This window comes from Camellia sinensis, chromosome 5 (assembly GCF_055761805.1).
Source record: "Camellia sinensis isolate YWXY chromosome 5, ASM5576180v1, whole genome shotgun sequence".
NCBI lineage: Eukaryota > Viridiplantae > Streptophyta > Magnoliopsida > Ericales > Theaceae > Camellia > Camellia sinensis.
The window spans coordinates 159,636,967-159,659,863 of NC_138965.1; the positions used below are offsets into that span (position 1 = coordinate 159,636,967).

General features: G+C 33.0%; 1 protein-coding gene across 1 annotated transcript; it reads left to right on the forward strand.

Moving 5' to 3' along the window:
- The first annotated feature begins 5,437 nt into the window (after positions 1-5,437).
- On the forward strand, positions 5,438-13,618 carry LOC114301967 (axial regulator YABBY 5). Its single transcript, XM_028246928.2, has 8 exons — positions 5,438-5,966; positions 7,122-7,241; positions 8,150-8,270; positions 8,582-8,630; positions 8,789-8,864; positions 8,973-9,044; positions 13,218-13,310; positions 13,386-13,618. Exons 1-7 carry the CDS (start codon positions 5,892-5,894, stop codon positions 13,263-13,265), a joined length of 561 nt encoding a protein of 186 aa, XP_028102729.1. The 5' UTR covers positions 5,438-5,891; the 3' UTR covers positions 13,266-13,310; positions 13,386-13,618.
- Positions 13,619-22,897: the final 9,279 nt, after the last annotated feature.

Below are 22,897 nucleotides of genomic sequence, written 5' to 3' on the forward strand. Positions count from 1 at the left end.
CCCAGAGAACCCAGCCAACTACAACAGTTTTTTGATCAGCAAACCTCTGCACAACTGAACCTCACTACAACCTGATCTGGTGGAGATTGGATACGATGCCTTGAATTGAATAATCTACCTTCAACCTGATCTCCTCTTTATTGATGTACTCTATCATACTTTGTATGTTTCCATCAATAAAGATTTATTTTGCCGATCAAAAAAAAAATAGTTTAACATCATTTACTAAGGAAATGATGGCAAAGATATAGTCCTTTAGGCTGTATTAGGATCACAAGTTTGTGTACAAATTTGGAAAGAAAAAGAAAAGGATGTGGGTAATATATATATATATATATATTTAATTTCTATTCAAATCCATGATCCAAACACAATTAGACTTGCATTTCAAAAAAAGTATAAGTAGCAGATCCTCTTCTAGCTAACCCTGTTATCAATAATCTTTAATTTTGACATCGCTTTTAATTCCCACATAAATTTGGGGGTCAATGCTCCACAAATATTTAAGGGTGCTTAATGGTTATTTCGATTGGGTTTCACTATCATGTTAATTTTACTAATAAGCAACTGTGTAAAATTCTCATTTTAAAATTATGTTTGAATGACAGAATTTTTAAGGTAAAATGAAAATTTTCGCTTCAATATTTTTCAAATGTTTGGTTTTGTTAGTAATCCTCCACTGCAAAATGATAAAAATTTAAATATTACTGACTTAATTATTATTTTGTACTCTTAAATGGGTGATATTCTTTTAGGAATGTGATAAAAAAATTACTTTCTATTTCAATCTGTTCAAAATACTAAAATCATGGGACCAAGTAGAGAGAGGCGACGAGATTTAAACCGAAAGGAATCAGAGTTCTAATACAATGATAGTAAAGCAGTCCAACCATTTATATCAAATTAACAAATACAAATAATTTATAAAATGAAAATGATATATATTTACAAATTTGAAAATTGGAAAAATATATTTATAAAATGAAAAATGTTGTACAAATAATTTTTTTTTTTAACAAACAGATGTGACATGCATTGGTAAAACTTTAAAATGCAAAATGGGACTCAATTTAATAACATGATGCGTGGAACATTTTGTGATTTTATTTATTTATATAACATTAACATTAACATTAACTTCGGCAAAATTGATGGAACACCTTTTGGGCCAGCCCCAAAACGCTTCACTAAATAGCTATTGGATTGTAAATGGTCTCTTCTACTTAACTAGGGGCCAGTTGTGGTTAAGATGTCCCTTTGAACCATTGATGATTGAGCTTGTGTAACTATATAAGTGAATGATTTCACATAGAAAAGCTATAAATCCTTAAACTAAAATCAAAAGAAGCAAAAAAAGACATGGAGCTCAAGACCCTCCAATGATAACTTATATGCTCTTTAACCAATGGACACAACTTTAAGTCTTTAACTGTTGGATTCCAGCTATAACATGAAATCAAAATAATTTAAATCATGACACCTTTTATATATATATATATATATATATAATTTAATGTATAAGAATTTTAGAAATCAATTTTTTTTCATTCTTAAAAGTGAAAGTTTGATTTCCAAAAATATTAGTAGACTAGTTCCTATCTGAGAGTTGTTACTTAAAAGATGCCTCGAAAAATTGAAAAATAACTTTCAGGAACAAATTTTGAAAGTGTCACTAATAAATGCACTTTTAAGAATATAACAATTTCATGCCAAAAAGATACAACAATGATACTTTGAGTAACTGCGATATTTTGTTTTAAAAAAAATAATTTCATCCTTAAATTTGTCACTAAACTTTTAATTTATTTTTTTAAAAAAAATTATAACAATATATAATATGCCAACTTAGTTGGGATCATTTTGCTTTGTTGTGATGCTTTTGCATACAACTTTTTATTGTTGTACCTTCATTTTACATTCAATAAAATTTCTTTTGTTGATAAAAAAAAATTTTAAAAAAAAAAAAGAGTTCTTTTTAGATGAGAAACTAGGTATTAGTCATTGATAGGATAGTTGGCCCCATGATCTATGTAGTTATCCCTTGGGATAGTGAAAAGATCTAAGATTCATCATTTAAGCTAATGAAGTGAATGTGACTCTTTCGTTATAATCTAACTCATTAACCTCATATTTTTTGTCCCAAAAAAAAAATAGAAGTAGGCATTAGTGTTTTTTATTTTTTATTATTAAAGGGAGTAGGTATTACTGTTAGAAATTGCAATACTTTCTTTTTTGCACTTTCAAGAGAGTTGTTAATTTAGTACATAAACCAATAAAAATATATTACTCTTTTTCTGCATGCTATCATATACACTTTATAATTAAAAAAAAAAAAACTAGCAGAAATTCATACTATCTAAGTTATATATATATAAAAAAAAAAAAAAATTTCTAAGTTATAACTAAAAATAAATAAAAAATTACAACAAAAAATAACATGATGCACAACTAACGATTTCATGAGTCATAACTAAAGAAAAAATTTAATCATAACTAAAAAAGAAAATAACGTAATTAGAAGTACATATAGTATATCTCTTTCAAGGGTGTATATATTAGAATTTCTCAAAAAACAAATGTCTCATAATTTTAAAACATCAAATGAGTTTTTTTTTTTATAAAAGTATATTTTAAAATATAATGAGTTATACATATTTATATTTTTTACGTGGATGAAAACAATGGTTAAATTTAAATACATGGCATCATAAAGTGAAATATGAATTTTAGAAACCAACAAAAATAGCTTTGAAATTTATACATCCATATATATATATATATATATATATATGTATATATTATATACTATTATTCTTTGATTATCTTCAACAAAGTTCTTTTTTATTGATCAAAAAAAATATTAAACCAACAACTTTAGTGGTGTCTTGAAATGTTCTCTCTCCTTATACTAAGTGTCTAACTCGCTTTATTCAAAACAAAACAAAACATAAATTTGATAAAGAAAAGAGTGGGACTCGGATCTAAAATCATAAGTCTGTTAAATTTTTTTCTTACTACTTAAGTAGTACACAATATATAATAAGTATTTAATTTTATTTTTGTTTATTTGATAATTACATATATATTGCATGTGTCAACTGCTATTGTATATATATATAGGTAAAGGCTATGGTAGGTGTATATTGTACGCATTTTTATAATTACATCACAATAATTTATAATTAACACCACAAAAAAAGGAGGAGGAAAAGACATTGCAAAACCTTATAATTTCACTAATCATAAAACCTCATAACAAAAAATCATAATGTTCATAATAAAACCATAAAACTGTATGTCTAAATTTAATTCTTCTATAGCGAAAATTATACTTCAAATTAATTTAAATCACTCAATCATTTTGTTTGTTTTTGAAAATTCTCTTTGATTTTTTTTTTCCCGTTTTCCATTAATGAATTTTTTTATATATTTTAATTCATTTTTTATTTTGTACATGTGCCTTAGATACTCTTAAAAATAAAATATTTATAAAGAAATATGAAAAACTTTCACTAATGAAAAAATATATACAAAAAGGTGTTTTTTTTTTTTTTTTGGGGGGGGGGGGGGGGTCAATAGTAAATTTCCCTCCAAATTTTTTCGAGGATGTTTTACTTGTGCTAATAGATTAGTTGTATTTAAAAGAAAAACTAAATATACAAAAATAAATATTATATTACAAGTATATCCTCTGAGTTTGTTTAAAATATTAATAGTTCCATGTGATTTTGAAAATTATTTCCCGTCTTTTCAAATTTCTAATCACATAACAAATGTCTCATTTGGTTAATAAACCATTAAGTGAATTAACATATTTTAATGATGTCAAAAATATATTGTAATTAAGTATTTTATTGTTGTATAGGAGGTTGGTTAAGAATTTCATTTTTTTTTTTTTTGAAAAAATTAGTAAAACATCACTATCTAACCTTTGCTAGTAAAAGAGATTCAGTATATTTTTTCTTATTAATTAAGGTTTTTCAATAATATTATTTGAGAAATTTCAGCTTGTCATAAAAAAAATTTCAACTCGGTGACAGATTTCTCTTTACAAATTTATCTATGACGAACTAAAATTTCTTTGTGAAATTTTAGAAATTTTTTCTGTGAAATTTCTCTCTGAATAGTTGAAATTTCTTTGAGAAAATGTTGCATGTCCTTTATTTTATAAAATCTTAATATTATGAACCTTAAAGTAAAAGTTCATTTAGTGGATTTGTCACAAGCTCTTAGGAAGAATCTAAATAGGAAGGGTCTTCTGAGCCTTAATCAGTCAGGCTTAGTTAGACAACCTACTTCTGTCCCAAAACTCTTGCGGAATGAGAAGAGGAAAAGAAAGAAGGTTCAGCTAAAAGGGTTCACCAGCTTTGCTAGACTTCATGGGCAGAAAGCTGCAGCAGTTAGGTCTGTCATTTTCAGACCAGCAGCAGCTACGATTGCACGTTCAGATCTGTCTGCGGGTATTACTAGTCCGAACAATCTTCTCCTCAATGAAGCTAAAGCCACTAAACAATTAGGTAAATCTCTTGGGATCAATTTCAATGGAGAAGAAGATGATGTGCTAAACGAGATTATTGAGCTAGAGTTAAAGGACCAAGAGAGCTCCAAATAGGAAAGTCTGGTCTCTAAAGGTTGAAGGATGGCATCAAGTAAGCTTAGCTGGAGTTTTCTCAGTGGGTTTAAGCTTTGTTAGCTAATTTTTGTGTTTTGGCTTCAAGTGTATGTGGTCTTGTGAGCTAGTGTTGGTTTCTTACCAACACTATGCTCGGTTTCTTTTCTTGTCCTTTTTTCTTTCTCTTCTTTGTTGATGTTATCTCATATGTATGTTTTTTTCATCAATAAAGGATTTTCTTTGCTGATCAAAAAAAAAAGTAAAAGTTCATTTTTTTTTTTTTGACTCTATTAAATGACAAATTCTGATAATAGAATATTTGTAATTATCATAACTACATGAAATAATCTGTATTTTAAACAAATTTTAAGGAGTATATTTAAAATTTACTCTAAAATAAATTCAAAAATAACAAGAAAAAAAAACAAAATAACAAAAATTCAAATGCAATTTTGTGAATATTTTTCAGAATATCAAACATATATTTTTTCCATATCGATCATTGCTATTATCTATCATTATTATTCACGCTCAAAATTAGACTCAATTTCTGAATCTAATAATATGTCAAAAAGATGATTAGTTAATAATTAAATATTATAATTATCAATTAATCATTTTCTTAACACACTATTAAATTTAAAAGTGAGTTTAAAAAATAAATTTTTATATCATTTTTCATATCAATAAATTTAAAAAAATTAACTAAAAAGTCGCCCCTCTCGTGCGCTGTGGTGTGGCAGAGGATGGGTTGTGGCTTCGTGGGTGAGAGTGGTCACCCTCATTACCCTCCATCATAATGCACCCAAATAACCTCTCTCTCTCTCTCTCTCTCTCGCTCCTTGTTCACGAAACCCTAACCCTCTCTGGCCAATAGCTTGCAAAAACCCGGTTTTTTATATAACCCTTTCTGAACCGGTCCCGGTTCACCACTATATACTCTCTCTGCCTACCGTGGGCACTACTGAACCCACTTTTTTTTTTTTTTTTTTTTTCTTTCTTTTATTTGGCCTTCTCTGCTCATCTCTCATTACCACTTTGGACCTATCCCCCACCTTTTTCTTTTCCCCCTCTCTCTCTCTCTCTACACATATATTCATTTCTCTCTCTATATATATTCATCATCTCTTTTATGCACTCATAAGTTTTACTGTTGTGATACATAGCCCATCTTCAAAGCAAGGGAGAGAGAGAGAATAAAAAAAAGCTTCTCATTCTATTTCATAGTTCTTGTTCTTGTTCTTGTTCTTGTTCTTCATTCAAATTTCTCTACATAAACATGTCGAGCTGTGTTGATGTTGTGCCAGAGCAACTCTGCTACATACCTTGCAACTTTTGCAATATTGTTCTTGCGGTATCTGATCTCTCAACACCTCTCTTCTTACTGGGATCTGCTTCTGCAAATTCCCCATCAACCCATAAATATATTTATATATGTGTTTTCATTTTTATGTGTTTGTGTGTGTGAATAATAACAAGAAGAAAGAAAGAACATTGTGGATCCTGAAAAAAGGGGGGGTCTTTGTTCTGAGATCAGGTCATTTTGGTGTTATTATATATATGTACTGAAATCTATTTGTTTTGGTTGCTGGGTTTTTCTTGTTATTGGGTTACGGTCAGGTCACCATCGTTGGGACTTTCTTTTACTTCTCTCTTTTGCAGTCAAAGAGAAGTCACCTGAAAGTCCTGAAGGGCAAAAGACCAGAGAGAGAGAGAGAGAGAGAGAGAAATTAATGAGTTATTAAACTTCAAAACAAGGGTTTGTGTGACGATAAACTGATGAGGACAAGTCCTCTCTTAAACCCTTGAATGTCCTTCCCCACTCATCATCATATATCCTATACTGAAAAACAAGGACAAACTTGCTCAGTATGAGAAAGAAAGAACTCTTATCAAAACTGAGCTCTTTCTTTGTGGCTGATGAGTTGTTTTATTTATTGGAAACTTCAATCCCATACAGATACATTTTTATTTTTTTTTTATTTTTTCCAATCGAAATTTTTTTTTTTGAAAATTTCCAACTTACATAAAAAATTGATGTTTTGTTTAGACAAAATGTTTATGTTTTGTTGACAACACATTTTTCTTTAAAGAAAGAAAGAATTAATAACTGGGTTATCCATAGTAGAGTCATAAATGTCCAACTAGCTAGATTTCCATAGTCAAAACAATTATTATGCAGACCTAATCGGCCATATTTATCTTCTTGCAGCTTTTTCCTTTGTTCATCATAATTTATTTGCTTTACACAAACACACACAGATAGACAGTGCTCTATGATTTTTTAAATAACAGTATCACAATATAGCAACATCGGTAATAACGTCATATATCAATCCATATGAAGGAATATCAGTGTTGAAAATCTAAAATTCCAATACAAACACTCGAGAGCTCTAAACTTGCATTTATTTGTTTATTTATTTATTTTTTTTTTTTTTGCAAACTAAAAGATTTTGATCTGGGTTTTTTTTTGGGTGATTAACATACAGATATTTTGATTTTACAGGTGAGTGTTCCATGCAACAGCTTGTTTGACATGGTGACCGTCCGATGCGGACACTGCTCCAATCTATGGTCGGTGAACATGGCAGCTGCATTTCAGTCACTTTCTTGGCAAGATACTCAGGTGATCTTAACCACAAATACACACATACATAAACATATATATGAATATAAATATAAATATATAATATCAGCTTTATTTCAGGGCGATCATAGGCTTCTGAAATCTAGGGTTTCTGGGTTTTGCTTCTTTTGAGGAAATCTAAGTATTCTTCATCTCTGTATAGATATAATAGACACAGATCGAGTCTTCCAAAGCACATGTGATTGTGAACCCTAACAGCCGCCATAACCAAAACCTACATTTGTTTTGTTTTTTTTGCTTTTTGTAGAGTGTGTTTCGCAGCTACAGTTGTAATTGCGTCAGGAGCTGTCCTGACCCATCAATGGAAAGCATTTTTCTAGGGTTTTTTTCTTTCAAAGATAGAGAAACTTTTAGGTATTGATGATTTGATTGACATGTATCGTGTTCTAATCTAAACTTTCTTTCATAGGTTTTCATAGATTTCTTTTCTATCAGATTTTGTCCTCTATTTTGGCAACAAAATCACTTCTCTCAACAACTGTCAATCTGGGTCTTATTTTCTTTATATGATTCCTAACTAATTCAGTCACTTCGATGTTGGTTTTTCTTTTTTGCTTATAAAACATCATTTCAACTCACTCAGTCACCCCCCTCTCTCTCTCTCTCCCCTTTTACTGTCAAATCCACACTGGAGAAGTCCTATTATATAGTTTTCAAAACAAACCACTTCATCTGCTTTCCCTTTTTGCCTCTTTGGGATGAATTGAGATGCAAAAGAAACTATTTAACTTTTAAGTTTCATTATGCTCATTAATGGCCTGTCTTTCACTGAACGAAGTGTGAACCCTTTTCCTCTTATTGCCTAATATACATACAATACAAGCTAAAATCCATTTTCTCATCTATATAGCATGTATATTATAAACTTCCATTTCTATTTTTTTCAGGCGTCCAATACTTCCCCAGATTACAAGATTGACTTTGGTTCCACATCGAAATGTAACAACAAGGCGACAGTCCGGCCACCACCAATTGCAAACACTGCTGTGGAAAGAGCTGTGAATCGACGTAAGAGTTATAACTTATCACTCAGACTAGATCAGGTTTTAAATATTAACTGATACATTCATATACATATTTAAATTTTAAATTTTCATTCATCAATAAAACTTTCTTTTGCTGGTTAAAAAAATTTAAAATTTTCAATATTGCTGATACTAATAATATGTTTAAAACTGTAAACTGGACTATGTGGAACCGTTGGATTGAATTGTTATCACTCATGCAATACTTTTTTTGTTATTGTTTTTTTAAATTTTTATTTTTATTTTTTTTCCTGTTTGTTATATGTGTTTATGAGGCATTGTTTTCTTTTTCAGCTCCCGAGAAGAGGCAGCGAGTACCTTCTGCATATAACCAGTTCATAAAGTAACGAAAATGCTATCACAGTCACTTACATTGCATGCTCATCACCTGAATGTTCACTTTTATCTTTTGCGTTTTAAAAAGTTCCCTGGCAAAACTTACCCATTTGTATTTTTTTTTTCTCAAAATAAAAATGTGATGATGTGTATGTATAAATATAGAGAGGAGATTCAGAGGATCAAAGCCAACAATCCAGATATCAGTCACAGGGAAGCTTTCAGTACTGCTGCAAAAAATGTAAGTTGGCATGATAACAAACTTGGACACTCCTTTTTTTGTTGGTTTGCATGCAAAAATGTCAGTGGAATTTTTGTGGTTTACGACCTAATGAACTTTCTTTGCTAGTGGGCACACTTCCCTCATATCCATTTTGGATTAATGTTGGAGAGCAACAACAACCAAACTAAACTTGATCAGGTAATTAATAGTTAGATTGAATATTCAATTTCACTTTCATTTTTTTTGTTGTTGTCTGTGTATTCAAGGCAATGCATAATCCTTCATTTTAGAAAAGATGGGTGCCAAATTTCATTTTCTTACAACCTTGTCCATGTATTGTTTGAGCATTATCATGGAGAAAACTCACATCCCATGGTTACCCATATAAAGAAAATTTCATTATTTTTTCCTGGTTTTATTTAGGTTGTTGTTAAGTAATGATATACATAATCACATTTCTTATTGATTGAAATAAAGTAGTAATACTCATATCAATAAACATAGGGGAAATTGTAATTCAATGCCTTTTTTTTAAAAAAAAAAATTTAATTTAGTGGTAAACTTTACCAATTTTAATAATTGAAGTTATAAATTTTTCATTTAATTGTAAATATTTTGTGAAGGCACCATTTATTTGTAATGTTCTCATAAATATATGTGGGCATGGACAAAGTTAGGGGTGAGCCTAAGGAGGCATGGCCCTCATTAAGTTTTATAAAAATAAAAATTTATTATCCCTCTAATTTATGAGCATTCTACTATTAAAGCTTAATAACAAGTTTAACATTTACAAGTATAGAGAATGGCGCCCTAAGTTTTTTTTTTTTTAAGAACAGAAAAAATTATTGACCCTTTGTAATATATGTGGCATGATCCCAACTATTTCAAATATTAAGTTTTTTATTTTTTATTTTTTATCGGCAAAACTCAGTTTTTATTTGTTAGATTAATACCTATAAAAGTTAGTCTTCCCACCCTTGTAAAGCACCAAGTGTTTATCTGCTAATTTTTTTTGAAGCAGCCAAAAAAAAACCTTTATTGATGACCAAACCATACAAGATGAGAGTACATCAAAAAAGGAGAGGAAAGGGGTTTGGAGAGGAACCAAACCGAAACAGAAAAAAAGAACAAAGCAGAGAAATGAAAATGCAAAACAAGACCAGCAGTCCAACCTCAGCCTAACCCAGAGCTGAGAAAAAGCTGAAGCTGATGAACAGCAGGCCAAAACAGCAGTCCAACAGTAGCCCTAAAAGCAGACCAAACCCTCCAGGAAACTGATATCTAAATTAGCCACATATAACAGATTTACTCCCCAAACAGTACCTGATTTGTCTTAAATTGGACAGAAAGTCCTGGACAGTGAAATTGAAGGCCTTGAAACTCTGGTTCAACCACAGTGCAACTCTGATTTTAACCAACTCGCATAGGTCCTCCAGGTGAGGTTTAGCAGCCTGAAAAATACACTCATTTCGCAGCTTCCATAGAGACCAAAGCACGGCTGAGGGAATGACTTTCCAAAGCAATTTTTCTTTTTTGCTAAGCTTCGCACCTTCCCACCAGTGAAGAACAGCTTCCACAGATCCGGGAAGGGCTCCTTGCACCTCCCACCAATTCAATATTGCAGACCAAACCCTCCAGGAAAAATGGCAGTGCAGCAGCACATGGCAGATAGACTCAGCCTCAGTTTTGCAGAAAGCACAAAGAGCTGGTGAAGAGGCTTGAAGGACTCCAATTTTCTGGAGAAAGTCTGTTGTCTTTACTCTGTTTTTCCATGCTAACCAGCAAAAAAATTGGACTTTTGGAGGAGCTAGATGGTTCCAAACTAACTTGCTAGTAATAAGGATGGGGCCAAGGGAGACAGCCTCACTCCGATAGGCAGATGAGACAGAAAACATACCAGAGCCTTCAGCCAACCAGACTGGTTTGTCCACCAGGTTATCAGTACAGTTTGAGCCAGATATCAAAAGCTCCTTGAGTCTACTGACTTCCCTCTCTTCCCAGTCATACAGCCTTCTTCTAAAAAGAAGGCTCCAATCCCCTACTGCAACCTTCCTATCGTGCATTATACGTAAAGTTACATCCTTCTCCATCCCTAATCTGTAGAGAGTAGGGAATTCATCTTTCAAGCAACTGTTGGAGCACCATCTATCCTTCCAGAAGAGAATTCTTTTCCCATCCCCTACCTGAACAAGAAAATTGTTGTGATAAAACAGCATCAGATTACCGCTCCTCTCTGCTAAGGAAATGATACCTTTCCACACACCAGAGTAACTATTGTTTGAAATAGGAGAGGGGCACCAGCTTTTGACATCTAGTTTATATTTGCTACAAATGATTTGTCTCCACAAAGCATCTTTCTCTATGGCAAATCTCCACCACCATTTTAATAGCAAGCAATCATTAACGAGCCTTATTCTTCTGATGCCCAAGCCCCCTTGATTCATGTTCTTTGCTAAATCATCCCATTTAACCAGGTAGATTGGTTTTTTAGACCCCGTCCCACCCCAGAGAAAAGCAGCTTGAAGCTTCTCAAATTCTCTTGCAACTCCCACTGGCATTTTAAAGAGAGATAGATAATACGTAGGCAAGGCAGAGGTTACAGACTTAATAAGAGTGAGCCTTCCTGAAAATGATAGCAGCTTCCTTTTCCAACATGCTAATCTGGTTTTGATTTTATCAAGAACTGGTTTCCAAGTTGCCTTCTTATTTGGATTTGCCCCCAAAGGCAAACCCAAATACTTAAGAGGAAGTGCCTTAGATTTACAATGCAGCTTGGAGGCAAAACTAGACAAGGATTAACTTCCTTTCAGAAGAATTGAATCCATAACCTTCACCTAAGACCGTAGAAAAGTAATGATAGTCAACTAGACTAGGGCTAGTTCCTTTTTCATATATTAATCAATTCAATTGATTTGATATATAAATGTCATTTGATATTTTTGTTATATAAGTAGATTTTTTATTTACATAAATTATATTATCTAATAAAATTTTAGTAAATGTTATGCTAATGAGACACTCCAACAGGCTGTCAATGTTTTTTGATCAGCAAAAGTAATCTTTATTAAATAAGATTTAAGGATAAACCTTACATCAAGATCAATAAAGGACAAACCAAGAGGTGCTATAAGCATCAAAACATAACTCCCATCTGTAGGTTGGCACAAGGAGCATGCCAAATCATATGCAGCACCACTCAAAGCAATGGTTGAGAGCTCAACCAACTGCTGAAAGAAAGAAAAAACAGAGTAGCAAGGCCAGCCCAATGTTGCTAAACATCAGCAGCCCCTAATGGACTGCAATCTATAAACAAAGTCATTCACAGTGTAATCAACCTCTTTAAGATTGTACTTGATCCACCAAGCTAAACGAACTTTAATCGAATCACACAGAAGATCCCAGTTGGTAATATGGGGAAGAAAATACCAAATACCAAAAAGGCTAAAATTTCAAAGTACTTTTACACGTCTTAAAACACTTTCAAATATAATTATATCTTTTTTACACATCCACTAGGGTTAATTGAAGTTCTATAGGTGATCATTAACAATTTTCTTTTACATTATGAACCTAACTATATAATGCAAAGTAATTAAGTTGAGTTTTGAGCAATGAGTGATGCATTTTTATTGATTTTTCTTACTATTTTGTTTTTAAATACTAATGTAATTAATTATCATTTCTTAGAAGATAACTTCTTCTTCTTTTTCTTTTTTTCTATGACCTCATCCTTACATGTGATATAGGTAAAAAAAAATGTGAGTATGTATAACATTTTCCTTTGTTTTATTCAAGGGTTACTAGCAATGAGATATTAGGGTTAAAGTATCAAACTCATTTTTTGCTTATTACAAAAAGATATATAGAAAAGTAATGAAGTGATATAATTCAAATAAGCAAATAAGCCATAAGTTAGTTTTCTTTTCTTTCTTTTTTTTTTTGTGTGTGTGTGTACCCAAAAGAGTAGTTTTAAGACCATGCACATAATGTGAATTGTGAATAGTGAAGTGGTCATAAGGCTATTGCGTAAAATTCCCCCAAAAATATTATTTTCTTCCTGGTTGAGTGATTCAAATTAAAATAGTGCTACAATCCCAAAAATCAATTTATGGCTCAAATTCATTTCATGTTTGAATCTACACTACACCAATTCTATCTACATCACACAAACACTTCACCCAGAAAAATCTAGTACAAAAAATCTGGGTTCATTGTACTTTTATTCAAATTAAGTCCATTCCAATCTTTCTAAATTGAATGTGCTATGTTGGTACGGTTACAGAACTTTCTTTAATGACTCACTTGAATGATTTCTCCCTCTCTCTCTCCCTCTCTCTCTCTCTCTGTGATTAATTTTTTTATTTTTTCCAGGGATCTGGGAAGCATCTAATGCCAAGGACTTCCGTGCTGAGAAAATGAAAATGTTGATCATATGTGGCATCCCCATCATAGAATTGAAGAATGGTAATGACTCTCTCTCTCTCTCTCTCTCTCTCTCTCTCTCTCTCTCTCCTGATTGAAAATTTTGATTTTGTCCAGGGATATGAGAAAGCATCTATTGCCAAGGCCTTCCTTACTAAACAAATGAGAAAATGTTGATCTTCTGTGGCACCCCCATATTGTGGAAATGAAGAAAGCCTTAACTTTAATGTGTTTTAAGGACATAAAAACTATATATCTTTGTTTATTTTTATTTTTCCAAGTTGTGTACTAGAGATGCTATGTTTATGTCATTACTAAGTCAAAACTACTTTGTTTGTCATTTTCATCAATCCACCACCTCTCTATTGCACTTTAGTAGTTTTCATGATCTTGCCTTTATGAATGCATAGTTCATTCTAACGCTAGAAAGAAAGACTTATTTATTTATTTTTATCAGTAAAAATAAAGATTTTGTTAAGTTTTTGGAAAAATTATACTTGTGATTCCTGTAGTTTAAGTCTTCTGTCAATTTAGTCAATGTATAGTTCCAATTTTATCAAATTTTGTCCTTTAATTTTAGGAGAAATTACAATTCAGTGATAGTTTCACAAAAAAATTATAGATTCATGAAAAAAGTTTGAAATTTTAATTATTAATGTTTATAAAGTTTACAACTAATCTGAATTTATTTATTATTAAAAAAAAAAAAACATAGGACGAATTATACTAACAGCTCCTATAGTTTGGGACTCGTGCCACTTTGGTCATTAACTTTTTAATTGTGACACATTTGACCTTAAATTTTGAATATTGTTCCAAATAAGAACAATTGAAGATACCATTAATCAATTTGAAGGGTAAAGTCATCAATTTGATAAAATATAAAATAATTTGACAAAAATAAATGTCAAAAAGATATTTTAAAATTTTAAAAAATTATTTCTACTCACCAAAGATAAAATTATATAAAATTGATAAATCTTTTACACATTTATTTATTTTTATTAAATTAATTTTCATTATGTATTTGAATGATGATCATGTAATAAGTGGGTTTTTTTTTATTTTCATTAAATTTGTTTCTATTTTTTCATAAGTCAAATATGGTGAAAAGTTTGATATCATTATTAAACCAATCTATTAAATCAAAAAATTCAAAACTAAAAATATTTCATATATTAAATATATCGATTATACATTAAAAGCCTAACAACCACTCATTACATAATTATCATCCAAACACATAATAAAAATTAATTTGGTATAAATAAATAAATGTGTGAAAGATTTATCAATTTTACATAATTTTATCTTTGGTGGATAGAAATAATTTTTAAAAATTTAAAAATATTTTTTTGACATTTATTTTATCAAATTTGTTTATATTTTATCAAATTGATGATTTTGCCCTTGAAATTGAACAATTGAAATAAGATTTAAAATTCATGGTCAAATGTGTCACAATTGAAAAGTCAGAGGCCAAAATGTCACAAGTTCCAAACTATAGAAACCGTTAATGTAATTCGCCCAAAAACATACGCCGAATTGATATTTCTCTTAAATTTTCATATTATATCAATTTAGACCAATTGATAACATCCATTGAAAAATTATATAGAAATCAAGGCAAAATAATTCATTCAAAAAGGGAATAAACCATTTCAAATTAAACGTCAATCCTTGAATTACTTTGAGAAGAGTAAATGAATTATTATATCTATGGTTTTGATCAAATTTCTAAAGGATATAATCAATTACACTAATTGGCACAATGTGAAGAATTCAAAACTAAAACGGATGCAATTAGAATAACAAACACCAAATTATGTCCCAGTTACATTTTTAAAAGGGTTAATTAAACAAATGGACCATAAAATATGCATTTAGTAACATTTTGATCCCAATATTTTAATTGTTTCACTTTGGTTGAAGTATGCAATATTTTACACTTTAATCCCTATCGTTAGTAATGTTTAAAGCCAGTAATGAGAGTTGCAACAAAATTAAAGGATTTTTTTTATCGGCCAAAAAGTAAATTGATGTAAAAATTGAATACAAAATTAAAAGATTAGAGATGAAAATGCGAGAAAATGCATAATTTGGAGACTAATGAAACAAAAAGTATATTTTAGGAACCAAAATTCTGCGCAATGCATTTTTTGAGACCATGTGTGTATTTGATCATTTTGATTTTATTGATATGCTTCATGTAAAATTTTAAAAATACCCTCTTTCTGTTATTGATTGTAAAGAAATAAGGCTCCTGATCCTGATGGCTTCAATATGAAATTCATCAAAAAATGTTGAGCCTTCATGAAAGCAGATATTTGTCTCTTTCTCAATCAATTCCATCTAAATAGCAGAATCAAGAAAGGTCTGAATTCTACCTTTTTAACCCTTATTCCAAAAATTCCAGACCCATCTTCTTTATCTGACTACAGACCCATCAGTTTGATAGGTTGTATTTATAAGGTTCTAGCTAAGGTTTTATCAAGAAGATTGAAATCTGTTATGCCAAAACTGATAGATGAGACTCAATCAGCTTTTGTAAAAGGGAGGCAAATATTGGATGATATTCTCATTGCCAATGAAGTTGTTGATTTGTGGAAATGCAATTCTTCAGGACTTCTTCTTAAATTAGATTTTTAGAAGGCTTTCGACAGTGTCAATTGGAACTTTCTTTTTCATATTCTTGAAAAATTCGATTTTGGTGAAAAATGGATCTCATGGATTAAGGAATGTGTTTCTTTCCCTCATATTTCTGTATTGGTGAATGGATCCCCTTCTCAAGAATTTCCTCCTTAGAGAGGTTTAAGGCAAGGTAACCCTCTCTCTCCCTTTCTCTTTAATCTTGTGGTTGAAGGGCTAAATATTCTCATCCAAAAGGCCAAAAACCTCAATCTTATCAAAGGAGTAGATATTGGTGGCTCAGGATTGAATCTATCACATCTGCAATTTGCAGATGATACCCTTATGTTCTGCAATCCAGATTGGGATGAGATAATAAATCTGAAAAGAATTCTTGGTTGCTTTGAGGTAATTTTCGAACTAAAGATTAATTACCAAAAGTCTGTAATTTGTGGAGTTGGGATAAATAGGGATTTCACCACTCAAGTAGCTGAATTCTTCAACTACAGGGTGAGTTCTCTACCAATCAATTATCTTCTAATGTCTCTTGGGGCCAACCCAAAAAGAGTGTCTACTTGGGAGCCTATCATAAACAAAGTGAAGAAAAGACCAGCCTCATGGAAGAGGAGGTATCTTTCTCTTGGAGGATGAATTACTTTGATTAAATTTGTACTTTCTTCTCTTCCAATCTATTATATTTCCCTTTTCAAAATTCCTACCCAAGTGACAAACTTAATTGATAAATATCAGAGATCCTTTTTATGGGGAAATAGTGATGACAAAAAGAAATTGCATCTTCTCAACTGGGAGGCATGTTCAGTTAGCAAACACTTTGGAGGTTTGGGCTTTAGAAAGACTAAGGAAGGTAATGATACTCTACTATCAAATGGTGGTGGAGATTTGCCACCGAAAAAAGTTCCTTGTGGAGGAAAGTTCTATGTGCCAAAAATAATGTAAATGAAGATTGTTGGTTACCAAATGGCTCAAGCTTCAGATATTCATCTGTGGTGTGGAAAAGTATCTCATTTATGGAAAGGTATGGATCTAGAGCAATTGCATTATTTTTTGAAAACATTCAGTTCAAGCTAGGCGATGGTAAAAGAATTAAATTTTGGTTGGATGCATGAGTCTCATGTACTCCTTTGTCCAACCTTTATCCTAAACTTTACTCTCTAGCAACAAGCAAAGATTCATTTGTCCATCAGTATTTGTATCAAACTGTGGATAATCAAACTCATTGGAATATCACATACAGGAGAACTTTGAGAACATGGGAAGATGATTTGCATCTTGGGCTGATCAGTAGATTGTCACAACCTCTTAGCGTTAACAATAATTGTATGGATCATCTGTTATGGGCTCCTATCCCATCCGGCTCTTTTACAGTTAAATCTCTTTATGAAATATTTGAAAATTCTCTCCGTTTAACCCCTTTTTCCAATTATGAAGATGTGGAAATCTGTAGCACCTCACAAAATTAAAGCCTTTGGTTAGCTTGTTTGGTGGAATCGGATTGCCTCTTCGGATCTCCTTGCTCACAGGTTCATTATCTCCACAATCAATCACTGTGCATTTTGCGGTATTGATAACGAATCTGCGTTACACTTGCTCTTGCATTGTAATTTTGCTTGGAAGGTTTGGGCTGAAATTATTTGTTTGTGGGGCTCTCAATAGGTCTCTCCTAGCTCCTTACAAGACCTGCTCTTATGGTGGTATGGTCAAAAATTCAAAAGCCCGGGTAAACTCATCTAGGAAGCAATTCCATTGGCTGTGCTTTGGAGTTTATGGATTGCAAGAAACGACATGGTATTCAACTCTAAAGTTCCTGTTTAGGGAAATATTGTGGATAGCATCAAGATCAAAGTGGCCACATGGGTGAAGTTTTCTAATCATTTGCCTAATTACACAATCCATGATTTCATGCACATGTTTGGATGGATAGAAGGGCCATAAATTGTAGATTCCAGCTGGATGTCGACCTCTGTTGTTTTTATTTTCTTCATTTCCAGATTTGGTTGAGGTCGCATCAACATCAACCTTTGTATCGGCCTTGGCATGCATATGATTGGGCTCAATTATAAATGCCAACCTAGTTGGGATGTATTCTTGAGTTATGATGCAATTCAGTCAAATCCTTATTTTCTCTCTTATTATCAATAAAATTATTTCTTTGTTGATCAAAAAAAAAAATGATATTTGTTGCTAAAGTTTAACAAATCGCATACTTGAAGATCAAAATAGAATAATTAAAATATGCAGACTAAAGTATAATAGATGTATACTTTAGGGACCATAGTGTAATTAATCATTTTTCTAGAATAAATAGCTAGCTTGATGGGCCTTTGGTCTTGAAGATTAAACTTAAAAAGAGAACTTACCAATGAGTCTCATATACAAAGTTCAAGACCCATCTAATCCTCAAGCAAAACTCTTGCACCAATTAGTTCTATATATTTTTAATTATTACCGAATTTTTTTTTTTTTTTTAATTTACAGACACTGTTATATCCTATTACCGTCAGACTTCCGTCAAACGGACACCGAAGACTCGTCGGAATGTTCAGCATCACCGGGAAGTCGCCGGAGTATCGCTGGAAGTTCACTGGAGTGTTAAGAACGTTAATGGAAGTCGCCGGAATGTTCAGAACGTTCACTGGATGTTAAGAACATCATTGGAGACTCACCGGAATGTCTAGAATATTGCCCAAAAAAAAAGAATAAATAGATAAATTAGAACGAAAAAACATAGCAAAATATGCTAAATATTAATAAACTGAAAGAAAAAAAAATAGAACGACAAAAAACAGCAACAATGAGCAACAATGGGAAAAACATATGTTATTTTTCAATTTTTGTAAGATTTAAGCAAACTGAAAAGTAAGTTTTGAAACTGTAAAATGTTACAGTTTTAAAGCAAAAATCTATTAAGTATTTATCATTATTAATCAAACTGAAAAACATGTTATGAAACTATAAAATTTTACAATTCTAAAAAATGTTATAAAACTAAAAAATTTTACAGTTTTATACCATGATTCATTCCAGCATCAAAAAAAATTGAAACTGTAAAATTTTACAGTTTTCACCGCCTGTAACTATAACTCGAAAACAACTTGTTCAGAACTTGAAAATTTTCTCCATTAGAACAGAAAAAGAGAAGTGTATAGCAGAGAAAATATAGAAAAAAAAATAAGAAATTAAAGGAGAAAAGCGGATATAAAGAGAGAATTGTACTCCGGCAACTATTTTTTGTTTAGATCTAGCCAAATCTGATGTAGATTTACATCAGATCTAAGTAGATCTACTCATCTTCTTCGTCGAAAACATATATTCTTTACCGTCGGTGAGGGTGAAGTAAGGAGTCGACAGTCGGTAGTTGCCAGTGTATCCCAATTGATGGTAGTCGTCGGTCGCCAGTGACTATATATCGGAAAGAGAAAGAGAAGAAGCAAGATATAGTTACCCGCCAACAATCGCCAAAATCACAAAGAGCAAAAGAGGCAGAGAAAAAGAGAGGTAGAGAAGAAGAATAACGTCATAGGACTTTTGGGTATAAACAAAAGGTTATAGGACTAAATAAACTACACGTTTTTTAAAAAAGACTTCTTGATAATTTTCCCAACTTAAGTACCGCATTCTATATAATAAAGTCTGTATAATTTTTTTTATTTGTATATCATTATTCATTTTTTTCTTTCTTCTCCAATAAAAACATTCAAAGTTTATATAGTCACTAAAACAAAAGAATACAACTGCTTGGAATCAAGTCCATCTGATTGGAACCTTCCACATAGAAGAGAGCTCTATTCATGGGAATTGGCTGAAGAAGTGAGATTGAATGCTCTGTTATCCACTGCTCTAACTCTGTGTTTGGACTGTGAAGACTGTCAAGTCTGGTGCAATGATTCCGGGTCTGGTTTTTCTGTTTCTGCTCTATATTCTCACAGTTCATCTCTTCTTGGCCCTCACCTCAAGAAAAGCAAATGTGTTTGGAATCCATTATTGCCCCCCAAAGTCTCTTTTTTTTCTTGGCTTGACTGGAAAAATAGGATCAAATGTTCAGATTTTCTGCTCAAGATTGGTATTCTGGACAGCAATGCATCACCCCTCTGTCACTTTTGCAGCTCGGAGTTAGAAACTGCTTCACATGTCTTGCTACATTGTCACTTTTCTTGGTTAATCTGTTCTACTGTTGTTGAGGAATGGAACTCCATTGGTGTATTCCTAATTCAGTAGATGGTCTGCTTTCTTGGTGGATGAGTGGAAAATTTCATAAGCTTGACAAATTAATTTGGAGAGCAATCCCATTAATTGTACTTTGGTCTATTCGGAAACTCAGAAATGAATGTGTGTTTTCTAATGCACAACCCATCAATTCAAGTCTTCTCGAACTCATCAAATTCAAATCTGTTGTTTGGCTTAAAGCTTCCATCAAGGATTTCCCCTACTCAGTTGATGATCTTCTTTTCAACTGAAGTAGATCGGGGATGGAAATTAGTGTTTTCGAATCTGTTTTACTTATATCTAGGCTGAATTAGCTATAAGTTGTTGCATTGTCTGTCTGCAGTTCCTATCTGATCTAATCTGCTACTTTGGGCTGAAATAGGCTTGTTCTGTTAGTTCTGCTTCGGGTGCAATCTTGGTAGCAGTGTCTTGGAAGTAAATCTTGGTTCTGCTTTGGTTGTGCATTGCAGTGGTAAACTGTAGTAATTTGGTTTCAGTTGTTTTGCTGAAGTTTCTTTTGGTCTTCTGCAGTTTCACTGGTTTTTTGGTAGTGTTCTATTCTTAGCAACAGTTGATCTGCTGCAGTGTTTTTGTTTTCTATTTTCTATTTTTGTTGGTCTCTCAACAACTAAGAGGTTTGAGCTTCATCTCCTAGCTCCTCTTTATTGATGTATACTTTCAATGTACTCTGTTCGTGCTTCATCAATAAAGTTTTTCTTTGCTGATCAAAAAAAAAAACAAAAGAATACAACAAAATATGTTTATCTTTACCATAAATTGATTCAATTTTTTTTTTTTTTTTTTTTTTTAGCCATTCCATTTGAGAAGGCTACATATTTCAGAAAAAAACAAACCATTAATACCAAAGTTTTTAGTAAATTTGCATGCGGGTCTAGATTTCAAATACAATCAACTTCTAGAAAAACACAAAATTTATGGCAATGTAGTGTGTAGACACCCCATTTTTGACCGACCTTGAGACTCAAACGTCACCAGTTGAACACTCGATGATATTGCATATTGTGCTCGTTCAGAAGTTTCAGAGTCTCGGCTGCGAGCCTTGCCTCCGGACTTCCGGACTCTTTCATGCTTTGCCTCGATTTGCGAACCAGGCTCGGTTTTCTCTGTTTTCTCTTCGCGAAGGGAGGGAGAGGTCTCGTAGACCATCTCTCAGTGGCCGTAGGCTACGTTTTGTGGTCGTAGGCCATTTTGCCCGTTTGGAGTCCGGTTTTTGATTTTTCGGAGCCGTTGGCCGTGTGCCTCGGTTCGGGAACGCTTAACCACCTCCATTTGCTCCGTTTTTGGCATGCATCTTATTTACTCCCTTTTGAGGGACACTAAGGTCTGAGAGACCCACTTCGTGGTCGAATGCCACTTTCGGTGCTTAACAGGCAGTTTTCGGGGCCCCGAACTGCGCGTTCTGGCCCCCGAACATTCATTTTGCATCGGTTTTCGTTCATTTTTGGCAGGTACCTTTGTTTCATCACCAGGAAGGCCGTAGAAGGGTAGGAGGCCAGCAATTGTTTCAGCAACCAGTTATATTCCTCCGGCGCCCTCCGACGCCCGTTTTTCTCACTTCCAAGCCAATGTTGACCACCCTAGGGTCACTTTCCTCAACCCTAACCCCCATATTTGTGTTGTACACACATGGGAGGACACCAAAAGTTGGTGGCCGGCCAGTAATTCCACCTGACCCTTTTGAACCCTTCCTAAAAATGGCCTATTCTCTCTCCTGTTTTACAATTGACAATTTTGAACCACAGGGTTGTGTTGAGGGCACCTGGGAGGACACCAATTTATGGTGGCCGGCCATTAATTCACCTTGGCCCTTTTGACCCCTGGTCGGCCAGCCATGGGGGGTGGCCGGCCGGCCACCTGCAGCTCCAAAACCTGGCCGGCCATGATCCTTGCAGTTTGTATATTCCAGCTGTATACTTTTTTCCCCCAAAAAATCTGCATCCGGAGGGGACAACTTTTGGGGGGAAACTTGGCTTGTTTTTCCCCCACTTTTTCCCTCCTTTTCTCCCCCTCTTTGGTCCATATAACTGGCCTCCAGCATTGGTCCAAGGGTTGGAGAAAGTTTTGCCTTAAGCCTTGTATACACTTCTCCCTCCATCTCTCTCTTTCAAGCTCAAACAACCAAGTTCTACCCCTTTTTCTTCATCACCACCTAGCACTACAAAACCACTTCCATTTCCAGCAGCTTGGGGAGCTTTCCAACAGCTAGGAGGCATCACTTCTCAAGCCAAGAAGCAACCAAGGGTTGGTCTCCAAGGGTAAGTGTCAATTCCCTCTTTTTGAGCTTAATTTTGCAACATTTTTCTAGCTATTTTTCTTGCTGTTTTGAGCTCCGACCAAAACTGAAAGTACCCTTTATTTGAGCTCTATTTCATGTTTCATTAAGGGAATTTTGTCATTTGAGGTCCCCATCTTGCATTTCCTTCTTTATCTCTCCTTTAGGCCCTAATCTTGCATGTTATTTTTGGCCTATATGTAATCTATTTTGGGGCATGCTATAAACTGTAAGTGAGCTTATTTTGAGCCCTTCTTCAACATTGAAGAAGGGCTCATTACTGTTTGGGACCTCCATGTGCCACTTGTCATTATACCCCTCTTTGGTCCCCATTTTTGCATGATTTATTAGCCTATTGTGTCTCTGTTTTTGGACCTTGGTCCGAACTGAAAGTGGCCATATTTTGACCCCCTTGTCATGTTTCATTAAGGGTCTTTGGCTGTTTGATGAATGTTTTGTATACTTTGTGTTTTGACCTCTTTTG

Excerpts from the sequence above, each read along its gene's own strand:
- LOC114301967 (XM_028246928.2), top strand. The coding sequence starts at position 5,892 with ATGTCGAGCTGTGTTGATGTTGTGCCAGAGCAACTCTGCTACATACCT. Across the intron at positions 7,242-8,149 it reads TTTCTTGGCAAGATACTCAG|GCGTCCAATACTTCCCCAGA; the intron begins GTGATCTTAACC and ends TATTTTTTTCAG. Across the intron at positions 8,631-8,788 it reads GCATATAACCAGTTCATAAA|AGAGGAGATTCAGAGGATCA; the intron begins GTAACGAAAATG and ends GTATAAATATAG.